This window comes from Chanos chanos, chromosome 10, assembly GCF_902362185.1.
Source record: "Chanos chanos chromosome 10, fChaCha1.1, whole genome shotgun sequence".
Taxonomy (NCBI): domain Eukaryota; kingdom Metazoa; phylum Chordata; class Actinopteri; order Gonorynchiformes; family Chanidae; genus Chanos; species Chanos chanos.
This window is the reverse complement of record NC_044504.1, coordinates 38,238,553-38,258,755: the sequence shown is the minus strand read 5'-3', so window position 1 is coordinate 38,258,755 and position 20,203 is coordinate 38,238,553. Positions and strand designations below refer to the sequence as shown.

Genomic DNA, 20,203 nt, shown 5'->3' with positions numbered 1-20,203 from the left:
GTTTAGTATCAGTGTATTCCCATCAGTTTTAAGGTGAACAAAGACTATCTGCTGATCATGTTCTGCTGAAAAGCCTGTTATTATGAGAAACAGTTTGTTGGTCTTGGCTCTTTTTTCTCAGACTTCACCAACTACTTTAGCCAAGTGTTCTGTCACATAGTGGAAGTCTACGGAACAGGATTACTGGGGTCATGAGAACACAGCACAAAATGAATACGACATCAAGAGATTTACACAGGCCTGGTTTATTCTCATAAAGATCACAGAGATGTGTAAATACTGCATATTTTTTTTCTTCCAACAAACATCATCCAAATACACAAGAGCGTAACAGACAATAGTACCATTTGTCCAATGGGCTAAAAGATCAGAAGAGTATCAAAAATCCTTTTTTTATAAACACAAATCAAATATTTATCCTATGGAAATAAGCGAGGGATTTGCTTGGTCCTCCCTGATGAAGTGCAGATTTCTGTTAGAGGACTGAAAAGCACTGGCCAGAGAGAGAGAGAGAGAGAGAGAGAGAGAGAGAGAGAAAGCATCTGATTCCATGAGGAGAGTAATCTACACACTGCTGCGGTGTGTGTGTGTGTGTGTGTCTCGTTTCCCTGTGTGTGGTCAAGTCATCCCTTGTCCTCAGCGAGAAAAGGTCTTACCCCTGCAATGGAAAAGTTCATTAGGTAGACAGCCTAAAGCAAAAACGTTCTCAAAGACAACAAAAGCAGCAAAGAAAAAGAAAACACATTTCAGGTGACATTTATTTTTAACAAACATATCTGTGCACCACTACGTTGTAAATCCAAAAGTACTAAAAAAAAACACATCGGAGGATTCCTCAAACAAAGTGCACCGAGGTCTCTGTGAAATGTTCAGAATAAACTAATGTGGGGACTTGTGTGTGTGACCTCCCTGAACATAGAACCACCCTCTGAAGTTCAACCTTTTTTTTTTTTCCACAGTAAACATTAACAGAAAGAGAGACACACCACACTGTGGAATGTAAGACCACAAAAATAAAGTTAAAAAAGGCCCAGAAAAATGCACTGCTTCTGCCATCCCTGCTCCAATAGCCCCCTGAAATACCTTAATGACACACTGAAAAAGGGGCCTCATTAAGCAGATGGAGAGAGGCGTGAGAGATGGGGAGAAAGAGAGAGAGAGAGAGAGAGAGACACACATGTGCTACAACACATGGAAACCTGTACGACACAGGACCAGCTTTTGATAAATAAAGCACTGTCTTTATCTCTGTGGCGGTCCTGGCTGAAGGAAGATCTGAAAAGGTTCTTCTGACAGATGAGCTGAGACTCCGGGCATGATCACAGACAAAAGCCTGACGGAGCTAGTTGTCATGGATACAAATTAAGCCATTCTGGAGTCATTCTCAGAACTGCCAGGTCAACACAAGAGAAAATCTGGCTCATCACGGTGGAGCAAATTTACTGACCTGTAAATCAATACATAGGCTATTCTAAATGATGCTGCAATCACTGCAATTAGATACGTTGTTACAGCAAACAGAGGTGGCTCCAGCGTTAGCAGTGAAGTTCAAGCCGTTGCCGGTAGCAACAGAGCACCATTCTAGCGCCTGTACTTACGAGATCGTCTTCATCTCCTTCTTCTCAGCGTCTGGACGGGCTCGGTTCAGAACTTTGAGAAAGTCCGATGTTTTGGCTCTCATGCGAGTGTGGATATAGGCCTAACACACAGAGAAGAACACGGTCGTGAAACGACAGCCAACTTCGGCATTGCGCTGACGGCAAGACTTCATTTTTGAACTCAAACGTTACGCTCAGGTGCACATTCCAGTGCGTTTCCTGAGTCTGAACTCACACAGCATTACAGGGCTGCCTGGTAAATATGCAACCAAAGACCGCTAGCAGACGAGGACATTTTCAGTGTTCCAACACTCGACCCGTCTACTGTATATTTAATAAAAACACATGAGGTGCAGACGTGATCCTCACCTTGGAGCACTTGATGTGATAATGCAGGTAGTCGCGGAAGGTGTGGATAAGGTTGATGGTGTTGTCTCTGGCATTTGCACTGGTGTGGCGTGGGAACAGGACTGGTGCAGAGAAAGATGAAAAGTTTTCATTTAGCACCTGGACTAATTCTCGGTGACAGAACCTTTCTCTGACTCTGATGGTGTCTCAGATATGTAAGTAGTACATTACGGTCAAAATGAACATATCAGTAAAAAAAAACACTGCTGCTGATCTTAATTTTGTACAATGAAAGGATCACAGAGACAGAGAATTTTACAGTAATCCTCTCTTTTCCCTGTGGCTACTGTTTGATCATCGGTAACTGTGTGTTATAATAAACACAGACACCCAGAGTTCATAATCTCAGTGTATTTAACTAGGTGTGGCAGTGCGTGAACAATACACAAGAGCCTGGTGTGTGTGTGTGTGCATGCGTGCGTGCGTGTGTGCGTGCGTGTGTGTGTGTGTGTGTGTAGACCCAGAGTAAACTGTCATGGATGAAACCTGTTTTTTTACATTGGCTCCATGTCTGACAGGTGCACAGGATGAGCACGGTGAATGAGACAGAGAGATATGATATCATAAGCAAATAAACAGAAAGCTGCTCAAATAGACGGCAAACCACACAGAGCCACGGGCATACTCTGCACCTGACAACGCATTTACATGAAGAAACAAGCCCTAGTACAACATTTTTAATTAAACTGGTGGACTTAAATAATTCATTTTTCTACAGAGCTCAGAAGGTAAAAAAAATCAAAAAAAGAGGAGACCTCAGCAGTGAGGATGGAGGTTGTGTGAGGTACAGACCGAAGGTGATGTAGCCGATGTTGTCTCCGACAGCGGCGTCCGTGTCTTTGAGTTCCAGAGGGGGCTCTCTGTGGCTGAAGAGGACCTGGGGGGCGGTGTGACTGGCACGACGACCCTCTTTAAACTCCTAAACACAAAAGATCCACCATCAGCATCACACAGCTTAATACTCCAGTGTCACTGCTAAAGGAAGCAGAAACAGGATCCACCGAAGGGCAGATCCCTCTCCAAACATGCAAGTTTAAACACACCAGTCAGGACATGCGATGCACTTCTTACCACTTCTACAAATGAATACTACGTTGGATGTACAAATATGCTGAAATGTCCAAAACGTTACGAAAACTGTCTTTGCCACTGTAGTGAAGAAAGTGTCAAATAAACACACAGCTCTTCAACCACAACATAACCATGCGTCTATCATCCAACAATTCATCAGCAAGAACACTAATGAAGGCCATGAAGTCCACATATAAGAACCTTCTTTCAACCCTGTGTGTGCTGCCCAGTGTACTTCTGTTATTTGCATTTGTCTGCATGACATAAGGAGAATGAATTGCAAAAGATCTGAATTTCAAAATCTCGAGAAGCAGACAGTGTGTAAAATGCAGGCATGTGATCACATGAAGTAGCAAAACATGCCAAGTGTTAGCCTGATGAAGCAATTCACAGACAGCCTGGAATGTATACGTTGAAAAAAGCCTGTATACAAACAATTGTAGGATTACATGGACATGTTGTTTTTTTTTTTACACATTGTTGTTCCAGATAAGCTCCACAGCGACAAACCTGCATAAACACTTTTCCGATGATAACATCATCGTCATCCTTAAACACAGTGCTGAAGACCACAGTGACTCGATCTTTCTTCGCCTCCAGATACCTGAAACCACAGAGAAACGTTACGACAGAATCCGGGTATGAAAACACATCTCGCCGTAAAATTTCCATTACGCTTTACACAGACAATAACCACCAGTCTATAAAACAGGAACTGTTCCTGCGATGATAAAAAAATAAAACTACTTCAGCTGGACAACTTCTGTAAAGCAGAGTCACAAAAATACCCAACTACTTTACTGACAATCACAAAACAACAAACAAACAAACAAATTCCAGACCAATCCAGACTTGTGCTTTTGTGTCAGAGGTCACATACATGGATTCGTCATCTCTGTAATGAATGACAGCTCTCTTCTCCCCCTCACGCCCCTCCTCCTGAAACTTGAAATACTTCTCAAAGACAGAGGCGAAGCAGTTTCTCTTCAGCATGCCTGCCTGGTGGACGACCTCTTCTTTGTTCGGGGGAATGGACTCCAGGTCGTAGAGCAGAGAGACGTTATAACCTGTGAAGACCAAAACAAGAACACACGGTCACCGACACATGCCGGCAAACTGTGAGACACATGAACGGAATGTTCTGGAGCTTACCATCCTCAGGAGACACCAGGAAATTTCCATACACTCTCTTCAACAACTGTGGGTAGAGGACAAAAGCCAATGAGAATTTCATTTTAGCAAGACCTTTCAGAGTAACCAGAGTTTACTCTTCTAACAGATAAAAGAATGCCAAGAATGTCTACTGTCTTTGATACTTCACTCATTCAACAACACACAGAGAACGTCTACTGTCTTTGATACTTCACTCATTCAATAACATGCTGACATATTCATGTACGCTATCTTAACCTCTCTGTGAGCTTCACGGTGGCTCAGTGGTTAGCACTGTTGCCTCATAGCAAGCAGGATTCAAATCCCAACCATCCCAGGTCCTTTCTGTGCAGAGTTTGCACATAAACACAGTGTGGGTTTCCTCCCACCACAAAGACATGCATACCAGGATTAGTACTCCTGTCAGCGACCAGACCCCGAGCACCAGCAGCAGCAGCTGCCCACTAGCTCACAGTGTGTGTGTGTGCCCACTGCTCCTAGCTCACAGTGTGTGTGTGTGTGTGTGTGTGTGTGCCCACTGCTCCTAGCTCACAGTGTGTGTGTGTGTGTGTGTGTGTGTGAGCGCCCACTGCTCCTAGCTCACAGTGTGTGTGTGTGTGCCCACTGCTCCTAGCTCACAGTGTGTGTGTGTGTGCCCACTGCTCCTAGCTCACAGTGTGTGTGTGTGTGTGTGTGTGTGAGCGCCCACTGCTCCTAGCTCACAGTGTGTGTGTGCCCACTGCTCCTAGCTCACAGTGTGTGTGTGTGTGTGTGTGTGTGTGTGTGCCCACTGCTCCTAGTTCACAGTGTGTGTGTGTGTGTGTGTGCCCACTGCTCCTAGCTCACAGTGTGTGTGTGTGTGTGTGTGTACCCACTGCTCCTAGCTAACAGTGTGTGTGTGCTCGCTGCTCTAGTGTGTGTTCATTGGTATTAGGATGGCTTAAATGCAGAGGCTGCCTTTCACTGCTGAGTGCGTGTGACAAATAAAGTACTTCTCCTTCTGTTTCTGTAGTGATCTGCTTCAGCTCGGTATAAACCCAAACACAAGTTATGACTAGAGGAAACATTACAGTCACAATGTCTTTCTTTTTGTCCTGAAAACCCCCTGCGGCAGTGTTAAGGGCAGGTAGAGAGGGAAAGCAGAACATGAAGAGGAAACAAAGCCCTGACCATTTGACTAAGATCAACTTCCAAACATTTCCATCTCATTTGAATTGCCAGTGAATGAAGCCTGTGCACAGAGAAGATGATTTGAGTATTTTCCAGACTGAGCACAGATGCCAGGCACTTTTTAAAGCTGTGTTAACGACCAATCAGTGCTAAGAAAATGAATACTGCAGTGCACTGTGCATCTCCCATAAGTTTGTGAGAGCTACACACTGATATTCAGCTTGCAAGAGTCTATCTGTATGTAACTTCCTTAATCATAGGCAGAGTCAAATACACTTCCTGTTCAAATGAAAAACCACATAAGCATCTCAGTGCCCTAAAAGGCAGGATACAAATGACAAGACGCATAACGGTCAAATAAAGTTTTAATTAAGGTGATCAACTGAAACACAGTAACAGTTCTGCTTCTCTATCAACACCCAATCAGTTGTTGTCCTTGGTCACAACATCACAGCCCATCAACACTTTAACGAGTCTGGTCCTCATTACAGGACATTGTGTTGCTCTGCTATATAAGGTCCAAGTTTGCTGGAGTCTGATGAAACACATTTCAACACATTTCCTCAGTCACTGGTTGGCCCTTATAAATCAAACAAACAAACAAAAAATCCTACCTCATCAGCTCCATGGTCCTGTAGTTCTTTGTAGAACTTTAGCGAGATGCTAACCATCACCTTGGTCTTGTCTCCATTTGGATTAGAGATGTGGTATAGTACTCCATCGAAATCTGTCACACAGAGAAAAATATCCAAATTCTCACATCAAACCAGGTGGAAAACAGAAAGACGCATTTCCTTCAAAAACAGTCACAAAATGCACATTTCTTTTTTACGATAGGGAAGACTGTGAAACCAGAAGATAGTTTAAACTTGTGCCAGACTAAATGATGACTAATTTATGTAGGTATGCAACAGAGTTTCACAAAACTTACAAAAGCCTCAAAGTGCATGAATATATAAAGGTTACTAGCCCACTGGTGAAATAACAGAGCTGAACAGTACAGTGGGGGCTCCCTCTCATCTTAACACTGCTTTACTTTGTACTGGCTTCCCACAGTATGTCATACCACAACAGAGTGTCAGCATTCAGCCAAAGCACTGTCATTAGGATGCACAGTTTCAACTGGTAAACTGGAATGTCTGTCATTATCCAACTTACCAGCGAAAGTGACTTCTACAGCTTCAGGCTTGTTCCTGGAGAAAAAAAAAAAAGACACCTTATCACTATTTTGTGGAAGAGAGAAAAATGTTCATTTTTTTATGGCTTAACACAATACAGATATTTATATCCTCAAAACCACACAAACCTATCACCTCACCGTTTTGCATGAAAATAACAAGAGAGAATGCTCTCACCTGTAACATGCGCATTATCACAATCATAAAGTTATTTTGAAGTTTTATGATTGCCATTAATCGATTGCTGAACTGGTATTGTACAGCACTTGTGAGTTTCACAAGCATCTAGGGCCCAATCAGTAAAGAGATTGCAGTACAACTTGTATGCACTTTTTGGAGGCTGATAAAATAAATATTATTTTCTTTGACTTAGATCTTGTTATTTAGTTGTGCAAGGAGGACAAATAGGTTACTCTGTCTTATTGCGACCGGGCTCTCTATGAACTGGTCGTCTGCGCTTCCTTTTATAGAAGAAACTACAAAAAAAATTCACTAAGTTAAGCCACTTCCTGTTACTGGCGAATTGTCATTATCAGCTGAATATCCTGTGCCTACGACGACCAAACAACGCCGCCCAGCGCATTCTGACAAGACGCAAACATTTCAGTCCAAGGGGTTTGATGGGAATAAACTAGTAAACGTCAAGAGATCTCTTTCAAACTATGCTCGGTTATTTCATGACTCGAATAAGTTAAGAATGTGTTTTGCGGAACGCTTCTCTCTCACAGTTATTAAAACAGATTGCTGTCAACTCAGGATGATCTGGGAGCAGGTCCTCCTACCCAAGTCCTTGACTCGGCCACAACCTTATAAAACTAGAGTCTAATCATCATAAAACGGCAATTTGCAGAAAGCCCTCATAACTCATACACCCCCGAGTTAGCGACCAAACTGCCCCGGGATAACTTGTCTGACCCAGACGTTTCTCCAAGCCAGACGATTAGCACATTAAATATTCTGCTTAAAACCAACTTTCCACAAAAGACTGGCCGTTTACATTTGTTCCCATGATTTTATTCTAAAAACTGCCCATTTCCTAGTTGGTTTTGAAACCTGCCGCTGCCGCTGTTAAGGAAGACACACCCCACCATGGAGGAGACGCTAAAAGCTAGCTAACTTAGTAGGTCGCTTTGTAGTATGGCCTTGTTTTACTTTTATTTTAAGACGATCAGATACCAAGACTCATTAAACAGATTCAAAATAACAAACTAACCATCACAGAAGTTCAAGATAGCAGCTGTAAAAATATGCAATTAATACAACGCCCAGGCTACACAGATAGCGTATTAGCTGTCTTGCTAGCTAGCTATCTATTTTGACAGTTATTGCTCACCCGTTGGATGCGCTTTCGAACTTAAGCGATAGCGTTTCCTCCACAATCCGGTTGTTTATCTCCAGCAAAATCATTGTAACAAACTAAAATGTTTTATCTGAAAGCCTTGTTTCAAAATCAAAACCTTCCAATTTCCCCCGGCAGGTTTCCTCGCCCTCTCGCGTCTTCCGCATTGAAGTCTAGGTCCCATGTAGGAGCTGTTCATTTTTCTGCCTGCAGACTGAGCTCGCAGTTAAGAGAAAACGGTCATGTTTTGTTTTAATCCACTCAGATAAAATTTACGACGGCTTTTTACTGTTTTGAAGTAATTCTTCACGTAGGGAACGTTCAGTAATGTTTTCAACTCTCTTCCTTTCATCCATGGTCAGCAAAACTTTACCAATATTTTAACAATAGCAAGAACTCAGGAGCAGTCAAGTAAATTATTTTGAACTTTATCCATAATATTCACATTCTGTTGACCTCCTTTAAAGTAAAATGAATTAACCCTCGGGTTAAATCTGTGTATTTATTTATTTATTTTGCTTTAAATCAAAAGAAATAACGTCATGGGTCACAAAACGTTTGTTTTCTTTAAAAGACAAAAGTAGACAAAGTAGTGAGAGTAATGCACCTTTTTTTTTTTTTTTATTACAAAAACCTCAACAGATGAACAGACAGATCCATGTGACAGTAAGAGAAAGCTCAATAAAAATGTCTATGAGAGTTTGCAAATAATTTCTCAGAGAATCATCCAAGGATGACCTATACCTGCTGCAGACCAAGGGATAGGCCTACTTTACGGGGCAGCGTTCTTACATTGGGTTATCTGTACTTTATGTGTCTGTCTGATTTGGTCTCCAAAGTGAGTACAGTAACATGAACTCAAGTGAAGCAGCAACATTTGTAAGAAAATGCGTAGACCAACATTCTTCTTCCACTGTGAACCAGCAACAGAACTGCCCAAATGGAAGAGAAAGCAAAAGTTACCACTCATCAGTTTTTCAAGAAATTAAAAAATCAAAGAAATTCCTCAGCAGTGTGATCCAAACATCAGTGGACCTTTCTTTGTTATGTCACGTGGTTGGGGGAAGTCCACTGTCAATCATGCATTGAACAACAACAAACAAAGTTCCTTTCTTTTTCCCATAAGCTTACATGTTCTGAAAAGCATCACCATAGTGAATCCCTCAGACCACTGTAATAATGAAACTATGCTCTGGAAGTAACATGACGGCTTTGCTGTTATGACGAGGAGAGATTACAAAAACCACAGAGGGACAAAGCTGTGATCAAAGCTGCGAAGAAATGTTTTCAGCTTTCATAATGGTGACTGCTCACAAAGTGTTCCCAAAGAAAGACGGAGAAAGAGGAGGAGGGAGGGAAACCCACACACACACACACACAGAGTAATGTCCTGTTTGGTCATGCCGGTGTCTCCTGTTGAATGCTGAAGTAAACGTTCTGTACGCGAGTTTCTTCGTCTTTATACTATGACATTTGACCGTTTTGACTTTGTGTCCCGCATTCCTCTCCTTGGAAAAGAGACATGATCCTGCCTGTCCAGAGTGTCCGGGGGGAGGATGACGGGGGGTTTGTTTGTCCCAGACTGTCTGAGTCTCTCTCTCACACACACACACACACACACACACACACACACACACACACACACAATAATAATAATAATAATAATAATAATAATAATAATAATAATAATAATAATAATTGTTTTTAAAAAAGTTTGTCACATTGCACTTTGTTGCAGTACATCTGCTAATTCATTTTTGACGTCCTCATTTTGAAGTTCCCAGAAAACAGCTGATGAGGTCTTTGTTTGTTTTGTTTTGGGTTTTTTTTCCCAAGCCTTGAAATAACTCCTGAGATTCCATATAACTCAGCGAGGAATCTTCAACTATGCAAGCAATGTGATATAGTTCTGAATATGAAGACGAAAATGAATAAATGCAAACCATTTGTCAAAATAATATTCACTCAGAGTAATACACAATATGTCTGCAAATAAAACAGTCACAACAGACACCGGACAGATCAGGAGAATTTATTCAGCACCAGGTTGGTGTCACACAATGCTGTCATGGTGTGTAAGCACAGGTCTTTGACTTGATGGAGTTAATATGACATGAATGCTAGTAATGTGAAAATTTTGTGAAAATAGTTTCAGTTCAAACGTCAATAAGTCATAGCTTGTGTATTTCTACTGATTCATGTTTTCTGTTATTTATTGTATTTTTTCTTGTTTTCTTTACGTATTCTAAAATATTATTTGTTGTCTGTGGAACTGTAGTCTTTACATGTCATTAGATGGTCACTTCATCATCACTGCCATCAAAACATCTGCTGTAAGCCAAATGATCACGACTTCAAGTCATTTTTTTTTCCTTTAGCGTATAACTCATCACAGACCACATGGACAACATCTATTTTAGCTTATTGCGTAGTTCTCACATGATGCTGTTAGTTTCTCTTTCAGTGTTTGGGTCATACTCATCTCATGCTCTGACATGTGGCACTGCCTTGTGATTCAGTAAATGAGCTATCCTCTCCATTGTTCTGCTTTTTTATGTCATAAATAAAGGTGTTTGAAGACCCACGGTTTCTACATTGCCACAAATCATATTCTCCTTAACTGTAAGCTCCAGGGCCCTGGCTGACAGCTTACCGAAGAGGTGAAAACGAGCTCTGATCACGATGCTGTAACATCTTTGCTAGTGTTTACTGTAAGGCTTGGTCCATCACGAAGCTTTCAATGGAGAAAGAACTGGACTTTCCAGCAGTGGCTGATATTAGCCTGTTAATGTAAGCCTGTGTTAATGTAAGCCTGGATACATCATCATACATCATTTGATGAGTGGAATAATTGAAGACCTCTGCTACTGAAAAAAAAAAAAAAAACATCTATCAGAGAGGGACACCAAAATGTCCGGTAAGAGCTGTGACCAAATTCTGTTGGGCTTTTATGGTTTTGAATATTATTTCATCGCAGTAATAAGATTACTCATCTAATGCTATAGGCTAAAGGTGATTGTTTTCTCACAAAAACTACAATGTTTTTTTAATAACCCTGTATTTATCTTTAAATGTATTTTAAACACACTGCTATTTGAATATTAAATTGACTGTCTTCCAAATGATTAGATTTTTATTATGCGTGTTGCTATGGTTCAGTCTCTCTATAAATTCCCAGACTAGCACAAGAAGCACTGTTACAGCCGATTTCAGTTTAGAAAATTAAATTAATATTTAAGAAGATTTACATCAGTGTCTTCATGCTAGTTATGATTAAAAATTACACTCTTGGAAAGTGAAGTTGCAACTTTAGAAAGATGAGTTGTTATAATTATGATGGTGCTGTTGGTGTGTGGTGTTGTTATATAGATTTCTAATCATTATATTTGTATCTTTATTTTCATAGACCAAAACATCTCTCTACATTTGGACGATTTCTACAAGGAACAGTTCAATGACTCGAATTTGACGAGTTACTTTGATTTGGACCACGGCACATTGTCCTGTGAGCCCATTCCTCTGTCTGAGGCAGTGAACATTTCTGTTTGTGCCTTTTATATTCTTCTCATCCTGCTTGCCGTCCCTGGCAACCTCACCGTTGGCCTGGTCATTCGACTGAGCAAACACAAGGTTCTGCCCTACGACGTGTACTTGTTCAACCTGATGCTGGCAGACCTTCTCATGGCCCTGACTCTACCCTTCTCTGCCGTAGCTGTGGTACGGGGCTGGCTCTTTGGCGACGTCGCGTGTAAGCTGGTCAGCGTGGTGAAGGAGGTGAACTTCTACAGTGGCATTTTGTTCTTGGTGTGCATCAGTGTGGATCGGTATAAGGCCGTTCTCCATCCGAGGCAAACGCGACAGGCGGGGTGTAGCGTAGCCATCTGCGTCGGGGTCTGGGCTTTGGCCCTCGTCCTGTCCCTTCCCGCAATCTACAACGAGTCCTACCGACCCCTCGACGAAGGGCCAGAGGTGTGCACGGAACGCTTCCACCCGGACAGCGCAGACACGTGGCGGCTGGCCGTGCGTGTGATGAGCCATGTTTTCGGTTTTCTGCTCCCGTTGGTTATCATGCTGCTCTGTTACAGCAGGACAGCGCTGGGGCTTCAGCGCACCAGTTTCCCCAGACACAGGCCCATGCGGGTCATTGTGGCAGTCGTACTGGCTTTCCTGCTCTGCTGGGCTCCTTTCCACGTGGCCGTCGGGTTAGACACTGTTCTACGGTCCGGCCTGGTGGAGTACAGCTGTGACACACGCACCGCGGTAAACGTGGTCATGTTTTTCACAGAGAACTTGGGTCTGCTGCACTGCTGTGTTAATCCTGTGCTTTATGCTTTTGTTGTGAAAAAATACAGGAGGAGCTTTACGCAGCTACTGCAAAGGAGCGGTTTGTTGAGGTGTTGCACAGAGACACAGGGTAACACATCCCCTTCACAGACATCAGATATCACCTCCTCAGCTGTGTGACCTCAGATATCACCTCCTCAGCAGTGTGACCTTAGCTGCGAGGCCCGTGAAGGCACCTGTGTATTTTGTACATATGTTAAGAGTACGAAACTGTCTCATTGGCTGAATGTGTGAATTTTGGTATGTGTTTTTTGCTATTTAAATTAAAGAGGAACAACTCAGATGGTGTGCAGTGCCCTCTTGTGGTTACAAATAACACACAAACATTTAGATCAAGCAGCAGTTTTTAATTTTCTTAAATTTGCTGTCTTTTATTGAATTATATTTTTTAAGAAAAAAAAAACACATAGTGCCATTTTATGTGGATTTGAAAAACATGATATAGAAAGGAGAAAAAATGGCACAAACACCACTGCCGCAAATGTAGCAGGAACTGAAAGTTCAAATTTGATTTGATCATCCTTCATGTTATCAACCAACACCCCCCCCCCCCCCCCCCCCCCCCCCCAGCCCGCCACATAAACACACACACACACACTCACGTGCACAGGCACGCACACACACGCACACACACACACACACACACACACACACACACACGAAATCAGACATGCACAAGCAAACGCAGGACCTGTGTTATGATGAGAAGATATGCTGATAGCACAAAGAGGGAGCACACACATCTTGAGAAACAGACAGTTGTGAGGAAACCTGCATATTCACTGACTGCTTGACCAGACCTCTTCCTGACAGCTCAGATCTCTCTGCAATCATTTCATCTTTTTGGTTTTAACCGGTGTGAATTCTCTCCAACAGACAAAAAAGGTAAAAATCTTAATGAATCTAAGGTGTGTCATGACAACATTAAGAAAATGGTTAATCTGCCTTTGAACACACAGAATCTGCATACTGAGGTTCCACTCAGTCATTAAAACAAACAAACAAACTAACAAACAAACAAACAAAAAGCTTTTTTTTTAATGTGCGATATGATTCATTACTTGATTCTTTATTCTGAGACACAAATTTAAAGCCTAAAAATTATACAGTCATCAGCTTAGTGACGGACAGAATTTGTTCCTCTCTATGTGTGCGTTTAATTATGGGCAGTTTTGTGCTTGTGTTGGCATGGAATAAGACGGAGTTTTATGGACCTAATTTATCATTGGTGTGCAGCATATGTCCCCACTGGTATTAACATATGAGCATTCCGTCTACATTAACTAATTATAGGTTGAGTATTTAATGAATGGTAGAAAATTACATATTACATATATAAACATTACATCCACTCCTGCCTGAGGAAAACTCTTTTTCTTGTACGATAAAAAATAAAGCAAAAAAGTATCAAAAAGTAGTTATTTTTAATTTTCTTTGTTTCTAATGTTCTGCAGTTGGCACTTCGTGTTACCGTACTAGAGCGTGTCACTCCACTGGTGCCGTACTTTGCCATCCTACTGGTCTCATTTAGAAGTAATTCAGAGCAATATATGATACTGGTAGTTTTTTTCTTTAAAGCTTTATGTTTAGATTTCATCCATTTTCTTTTTTCTTCCTCTGCTGAAATACAAGTGTTCTGGTATGTTCCACCTAGTTTTTGTCATGTAAGACCCCTTAATTCTGTGCCCAATCTGGATTTTAAAACACTTATCTTTTGTATGTTTGTTTTATAGCCATCTGATACATCAGACATGGACAGCGATGAAGACAATTTCTCCTATCCAACACTATGGCCTGAACCTTGCTCAGTAGCCGAGCTTAACTTGAATAGCATGGCCATAATCATCATCTACATCACCGTGTTCTTCCTTGGATTGGTAGGCAACAGCGTGGTCATATTTGTGGTGTCTAGCATGGAGAACCGTAGGACTTCCACAGACGTCTACCTCATGCACCTGGCGGTGGCTGATTTGCTTTTCTCTCTCACCCTGCCATTCTGGGCTGTCTACGTACGCTCCGGCTGGGTCTTTGGCACGTTCCTTTGCAAACTGCTGTCAGGTGTACAGGAGGCTGCCTTGTACAGCTGTGTTTTTCTCCTAGCCTGCATTAGCATTGACCGTTACCTGGCTATTGTTAAGGCAACACAGGTGACTCCCAGGAGCCATCAGCTGGTGGGAATCGTTTGCATTGTGGTATGGCTGGGCGCATGCCTTCTCTCCCTGCCCGTTATGATTCAGCGGGAGTCGTTCATGCCAGAGGGCCAAGCTCATCTGTTTTGCTATGAGAACCTGACAGCTGAGGTTGTGGACGAGTGGCGCGTTAGCCTGCGCATACTCAAGCACGCGCTGGGATTCTTTTTGCCTTTGGCCGTGATGCTGGTTTGCTACAGTTGCACTGTTGCGACTCTCTTTCGTGCCCGCAACAGCCAGAAGCACAAAGCCATGCGGGTCATACTGTCCGTGGTACTGGCCTTCGTCATCTGCTGGCTGCCTAAAAATATTATCATGCTTTTAGACACTCTGATTCAAGGCCAGCACATGGATCATTCTTGCGAACTTGTAGACTTCGTAGACACAGCTCTGCATATTACACAGATAGTGGCGTTCATGCACTGTGCCATCAACCCTATACTGTACGCTTTCATTGGGAAAAAGTTCCGCAATCAGTTTTTAATCTCTCTTCACAAAAAGGGTCTAATAGGAAGGGAAATCCTGTCTTCTTACAGGGTGGGATCTGTGTACAGCTCTGCTAACTCTAGACACACTTCTGTTACACTGTAAAGTTCTGAGTGCAGGTGTGTTTGCCAAAGCCCTGGCCCCTGTGGCTTTTTTAGTGGATAAGAATAGGTTCTCTTTCTCACCAGTTTGGAGCTGCGTTTAGGTAACTGCTATTTTACATTTCCATGTTGCATTTTACTTGGGAAATTTGCGGGGGGGGGGGGGGGGGGGGGGGGGGGGGGCCTTGGCCAGTTAAGTAGAAAAACCAGAAAATAAAAACAAAAACTCAATGATAAGATGGAATCTGTTCCACTGGACCTTATCGGCTGCACAGATAGTTGACTTCGTGATTTTGTAACTGTAAGATAGCGGATTTAGAAATAGAAGAAAAAGACACAGAAAAGGTTTGCAGCAGTCTTTTTACCTCTCTTTTATCCTCATTGCCTTAAATGTCTTTAAAAAATGCCTTGCTGGTTTGCAGTGTATTGTTTGTACTCTTGATTGTCTATGGTGGTACTTGTTCACATCTGATGATATATGAAGTCATTTTTTTTTAGATGCCAAAGAACAGACCTTACTCCCCTTTAAGTTTCGCGACTGTGGTGTCTGCAGGATTTTGAAGCTATGATGTAAATACTGTGTAATTAGCCAGAGTATGGGCAATAATCAAATAGAACTAATGGAACAGCCATCTTTGTTAAACACATGAATGTATGTTAGAGTATGAATGATATTAATGTTCAAATGTATGGTTATTAATGTTGTTTGGCATACTTAGTAGTTCACAGTATTTCACTCACGGGAATCAGATGACATGCTTGAACAAATAAGTAAAGTCAAACAGACAGAAGAGTTGTTTTGCATGAAGGAAGTCTGATAAGTCTATTCTTTCTCAATTCAGACTAAAGAAAAAAAAAAGAAAAAACTTCAGTGATCAAGACTGAGGGAAACTTCCTCTTTCTTTGTGGTAACTGCACAAACCTGTTGTCATAGCAATGCTGGCAAGGATCACAAAAAGATTGAGTTTTGTTCTTTTTCTCATGTTTTTGTGTGAGATGGGTATCTATGTTCTCTGAGTGGGAAGGAGCTCTCTGACTGCTGCCTGACTTCCTGTTATCAGTGGTCAATACTGTACGTCGATTGTTTCTGTGTGTTGTTAACTGGGCATTGTTCGTGAAAGCTCACACTGATACAAGAGTCACGCCAACTTGACGAGGCATAGAAATCTGCTGTGTTGTGACAAAAAACTACCATCCTTTGGAAAAAGGTGAGATATGGACAGTTCACCTGCAGGGGGCAGGCTTGTCTGAGGCGTGCACTCTATATCCCTGTGAGGACATTCCAGGTTTTGGGAGAAAGAGTCGGGAAATACTGAATCCGAGGGTGTAGTATGAGCCACACGATTCTTTCTTAAAGAAAATGGAATATAATAATGTGATCATACATGTGGAAAAGAAAAAAAAAACAGTTTGTGTAAAAATAAAAGTCTCAATGAAACGGCTTGAGGAGTACATACCTACGCTAACAACAGTAAAACAAACAAAACAAACAAACACACAAACAAAAAAAAACATAACATTGAATGAGACATCAAAAAAAAAAAACCCAAAAAACAAGTTTATAATGAAAGGGAAAATGTAATAAAATTCAGTTTAAAAATTTCAACGTGTATTGATTTTGTCATGCTCATTTTACCCACGCCTCTCTTTGTCTGACAGAAAATGACATATTCTGCTGCCTGTGCCGAATAAACCTCTGCTGGACAAGTGTTAAGTGGCATGACTCAGTGCGTGACATGAGTCACCTCTGATCTTGTGAATGCTGCAACTCAACCACAATGAGCATGAAACTGAGCCAACATCCTATTTTGTGTGTAATGGAAAACGATCTTCGGTTTCTAAACTTCAATCATAAGCTCATGGTTTATACTACTCACCTTTAGAGGGAGAGAGAGAGAGAGAGAGAGAGAGAGGGGGGGGGGGGGGGCGGGGTGGGAACTGAGTGACTGTGCATTAGAAATAAAATTCTCTCTGTTCAGAGAGAAGCTTATGTCTAATCTCTCCCAGAGTCATGGGTCAAAAGTCAAACAATACTGGAAAAACAATATGACAATGTGGCAACATCCCCGCTTAGTTATGAAAGACTCAGACACATGTCAGCTGTCTATGGTCGTACTGGTCATCGGTCCTGGCATGCCAGCAGACAGCGAATGAGAAGCTGTCCCCAAACACCCAGACAGAACAAGGTGTACTCACACAAACCTCTGACTGCCTGGCGTCAAACACATATCTCAAAATAACCCGAAAGCCTGTAAACAGAGACAGAGAAAATAAAGCGTTACTGAACGTCAGTGGCTAGTACAGATTTTTTTTTTTTTTTTTTACCCAGTATTGACATCCAACACATCCTGGTGAAACGTTTTGTGGAAATCTTTGAGGATCCATTCCTCCCCATGGCAGTGTGGGTTAATCACAGATTAGTTTTAGGGACCCCAGAGGTTGAGATGGGAGCTAACATAAACATATTCAGCGAGGCAGTTTTTATTAGAAATAATGTGAAGTATTGAGAGCTGGAAGTAACAACAAAGAATGTCGGATGGATAAGTTTGCTTATATGGCATAGTGTCCAGGGGTGATGGATGAGTTTGTTTATATGGCATAGTGTGTAGAGCAGTCTGGAAGATATTACTCTGTTTCCTCAAATTGCCTGATTGTTTGATTAGAAGAGTGTTGGTCAAACAGGGATGAAAAACCATGGAAAACTCTGAACTGTTTTGAGAGTGTTACTTTTTAAGTCATTTTTGTCAATGGATAAACCAATTGATTGACTGGAATGAGAGTTGGTGTGTTGGTGTGGAAATGATGAAAGGAGTCGTTTGTGTCTGAACAGCATAGGCTAACTGCTCTGACCTGCCTGTCTGAAAGAGCTGCCAAATGGTAACTTGGCGTCAAGCTTCTGTCTGCCCTGTGTTTTACATTCAGCATCTGAGTATTACACCTGTACTGCTTATCATTGTAGAGCACTCCAAAGTCTCTCAATGTCAACTCTCCCCAAAGTCTCTCAATGTCAACTCTCTCCAAAGTCTCTCAATGTCAACTCTCCCCAAAGTCTCTCAATGTCAACTCTCCCCAAAGTCTCTCAATGTCAACTCTCTCCAAAGTCTCTCAATGTCAACTCTCTCCAAAGTCTCTCAATGTCAACTCTCTCCAAAGTCTCTCAATGTCAACTCTCCCCAAAGTCTCTCAATGTCAACTCTCTCCAAAGTCTCTCAATGTCAACTCTCTCCAAAGTCTCTCAATGACAACTCTCTCCAAAGTCTCTCAATGTCAACTCTCTCCAAAGTCTCTCAATGTCAACTCTCTCCAAAGTCTCTCAATGTCAACTCTCCCCAAAGTCTCTCAATGTCAACTCTCTCCAAAGTCTCTCAATGTCAACTCTCTCCAAAGTCTCTCAATGTCAACTCTCTCCAAAGTCTCTTAGTGTCCGATCTCTGACCACTGGTCTACTCATAACTTCAGCTTGATCCCATGGCTCAGAGTTTTCAGTCTGAATATACTGTGTGTGTGTGTCAGAGAGTGACATAAACTGGTGAACTCTTATTGTCATTTAATATTTCAACTTTTAACAACACTAAAACAGCATTCCATTTTAAAAATATCAACATCTGAATTATGTAATATCTTTAAAAACAAGACTTATTACTTTGAAACATGATATTTTCAATTTAATTACTGAGCTATGTTTCTAAGGGTGCTTTCACACTACAGCTTTTGGCGCGGACCCGAGTCCGCTTGAGCCGCTGGTATGGTTCGTTTTGTTCGTGTGAATGCTGTTTTCCAGACTCGGGTGCACACCAAGGGATCGTACCGGGTCCTCCCAAAAACGGGGGTCTGGGGTACGGTTCTACGGAACTCCAGTGCAGTTCGCATTGGTGTGAAAGCTATCCGACCCAAAACCAGGAAGAAAACGCTAATGACGTGTAATGCGTTTTATTAATTAGCATGCAATTTTCAAAAACTCTAACAATCTTAAAAATAGTGACTAGAGGACAGTTATGTGGCAATTCACGCTTGTCGCATTTAAAAACTATTCAGGAAATAACTGCAAGTAGCCACACGAGGCGCTTTCGGACCGAACAATTCTAGGGTCTCATCCTAGAGGAACTACCCCCTGTCCACTGAACAGAAATATTCAGTGGACATTAGATAACAACCAACCAATCATCTAATCCAACGCCTTGGTGACTTTCCCGCTGGATTCCCGCATCCACCCCTGTGCACACATTACGGAATTCATTTAGGCTATTGCATTGCCATTTAGCAGATGCTCTTATGAAGCTATAATAAAATGAGCTTACCTAGGTATTTTCCAAGGAAAAGAAAAACAGACGAGGTAAGTAAACAGAGCAGGCATTCAGCTAGATGGGGGGCGACGACGTATCTCTCCCATCGCTCTCTTATTCCAGGTTGGGTTAGTTTAACTCTTATCCCGGCTCTCTTCCCTTTCAGTAACAGCCTTTCAGTAACTACTATACTGCAACCTACGTTTATCTACACATTTTATGGCTGACTAAAATAACGTGACCGCTAATAGCATACACTTCTCTGTGGCTGCGGCAACGTGCTGTTACTTTTCTCACACGTTGAGACTCACTTCCCACAACAAACCCGCTAAATGAGACATACACAAGTGCAGTGAGCTGTTGTTACGTTGTTGAGTGAAGCACTGGAGACAGGCAAACTACTGAGGACTTAACTGTCACTGAAAAATAACTAGGCTAGATTAATTCCTGTACTTATTAAGTGTTTGTTTACCTCCATAGACAGAGAGGGAAGATGGATTAGGGATGGAGGACTTGGTTCAGGGAGGGACAGATGAGAAGAGAGAAGAGAGGAGGCAAGGAGAGGAAGAGAGAAAGTCTTTCAGACGAGACAAAAAAAAACCAAAAAAACTCCAAACATCCAAAGATAGGAAGTCTGGATAGGACCCAGATTGGCCTAATACTCCAACATCTAAGCCTTAGTTGTACCATTCTTCAAATGTTAAGTTTCAAATACAAACTTGCTGTGTAAAATAAATAAATTAAAATATGTGAATGAGACTAGGCTACTCACAATAGATCTATCTATCCATTTTATAGGAATGGTCTGATGTCTGTATTTTTCAGAAGTAACCCCCCAGCCGCCACCCCCCCCCCCCCCCCCACACACACACACACACATTGCC

At 41.9% G+C, this 20,203-nt stretch overlaps 3 protein-coding genes across 3 annotated transcripts; 2 read left to right on the top strand and 1 right to left on the bottom strand.

Moving 5' to 3' along the window:
- Positions 1-229: 229 nt before the first annotated feature.
- On the bottom strand, positions 230-8,063 carry arpc2 (actin related protein 2/3 complex, subunit 2). The gene is made up of 10 exons (XM_030786209.1): positions 7,911-8,063; positions 6,558-6,592; positions 6,014-6,126; positions 4,230-4,275; positions 3,958-4,144; positions 3,588-3,681; positions 2,799-2,925; positions 1,968-2,068; positions 1,599-1,699; positions 230-658 (listed from the first exon to the last, which is right to left on the bottom strand). The coding sequence occupies exons 1-10, from the start codon at positions 7,982-7,984 to the stop codon at positions 637-639; spliced, it is 900 nt and encodes a 299-aa protein (XP_030642069.1). The 5' UTR covers positions 7,985-8,063; the 3' UTR covers positions 230-636.
- A 2,763-nt stretch (positions 8,064-10,826) lies between these two features.
- cxcr1 (chemokine (C-X-C motif) receptor 1) lies at positions 10,827-12,380 on the top strand. The gene is made up of 2 exons (XM_030787642.1): positions 10,827-10,833; positions 11,323-12,380. Exons 1-2 carry the CDS (start codon positions 10,827-10,829, stop codon positions 12,378-12,380), a joined length of 1,065 nt encoding a protein of 354 aa, XP_030643502.1.
- Positions 12,381-14,011: 1,631 nt separating this feature from the next.
- cxcr2 (chemokine (C-X-C motif) receptor 2) lies at positions 14,012-15,040 on the top strand. The gene has a single exon (XM_030787641.1). It carries the CDS (start codon positions 14,012-14,014, stop codon positions 15,038-15,040), a length of 1,029 nt encoding a protein of 342 aa, XP_030643501.1.
- The last annotated feature ends 5,163 nt before the right edge of the window (positions 15,041-20,203 follow it).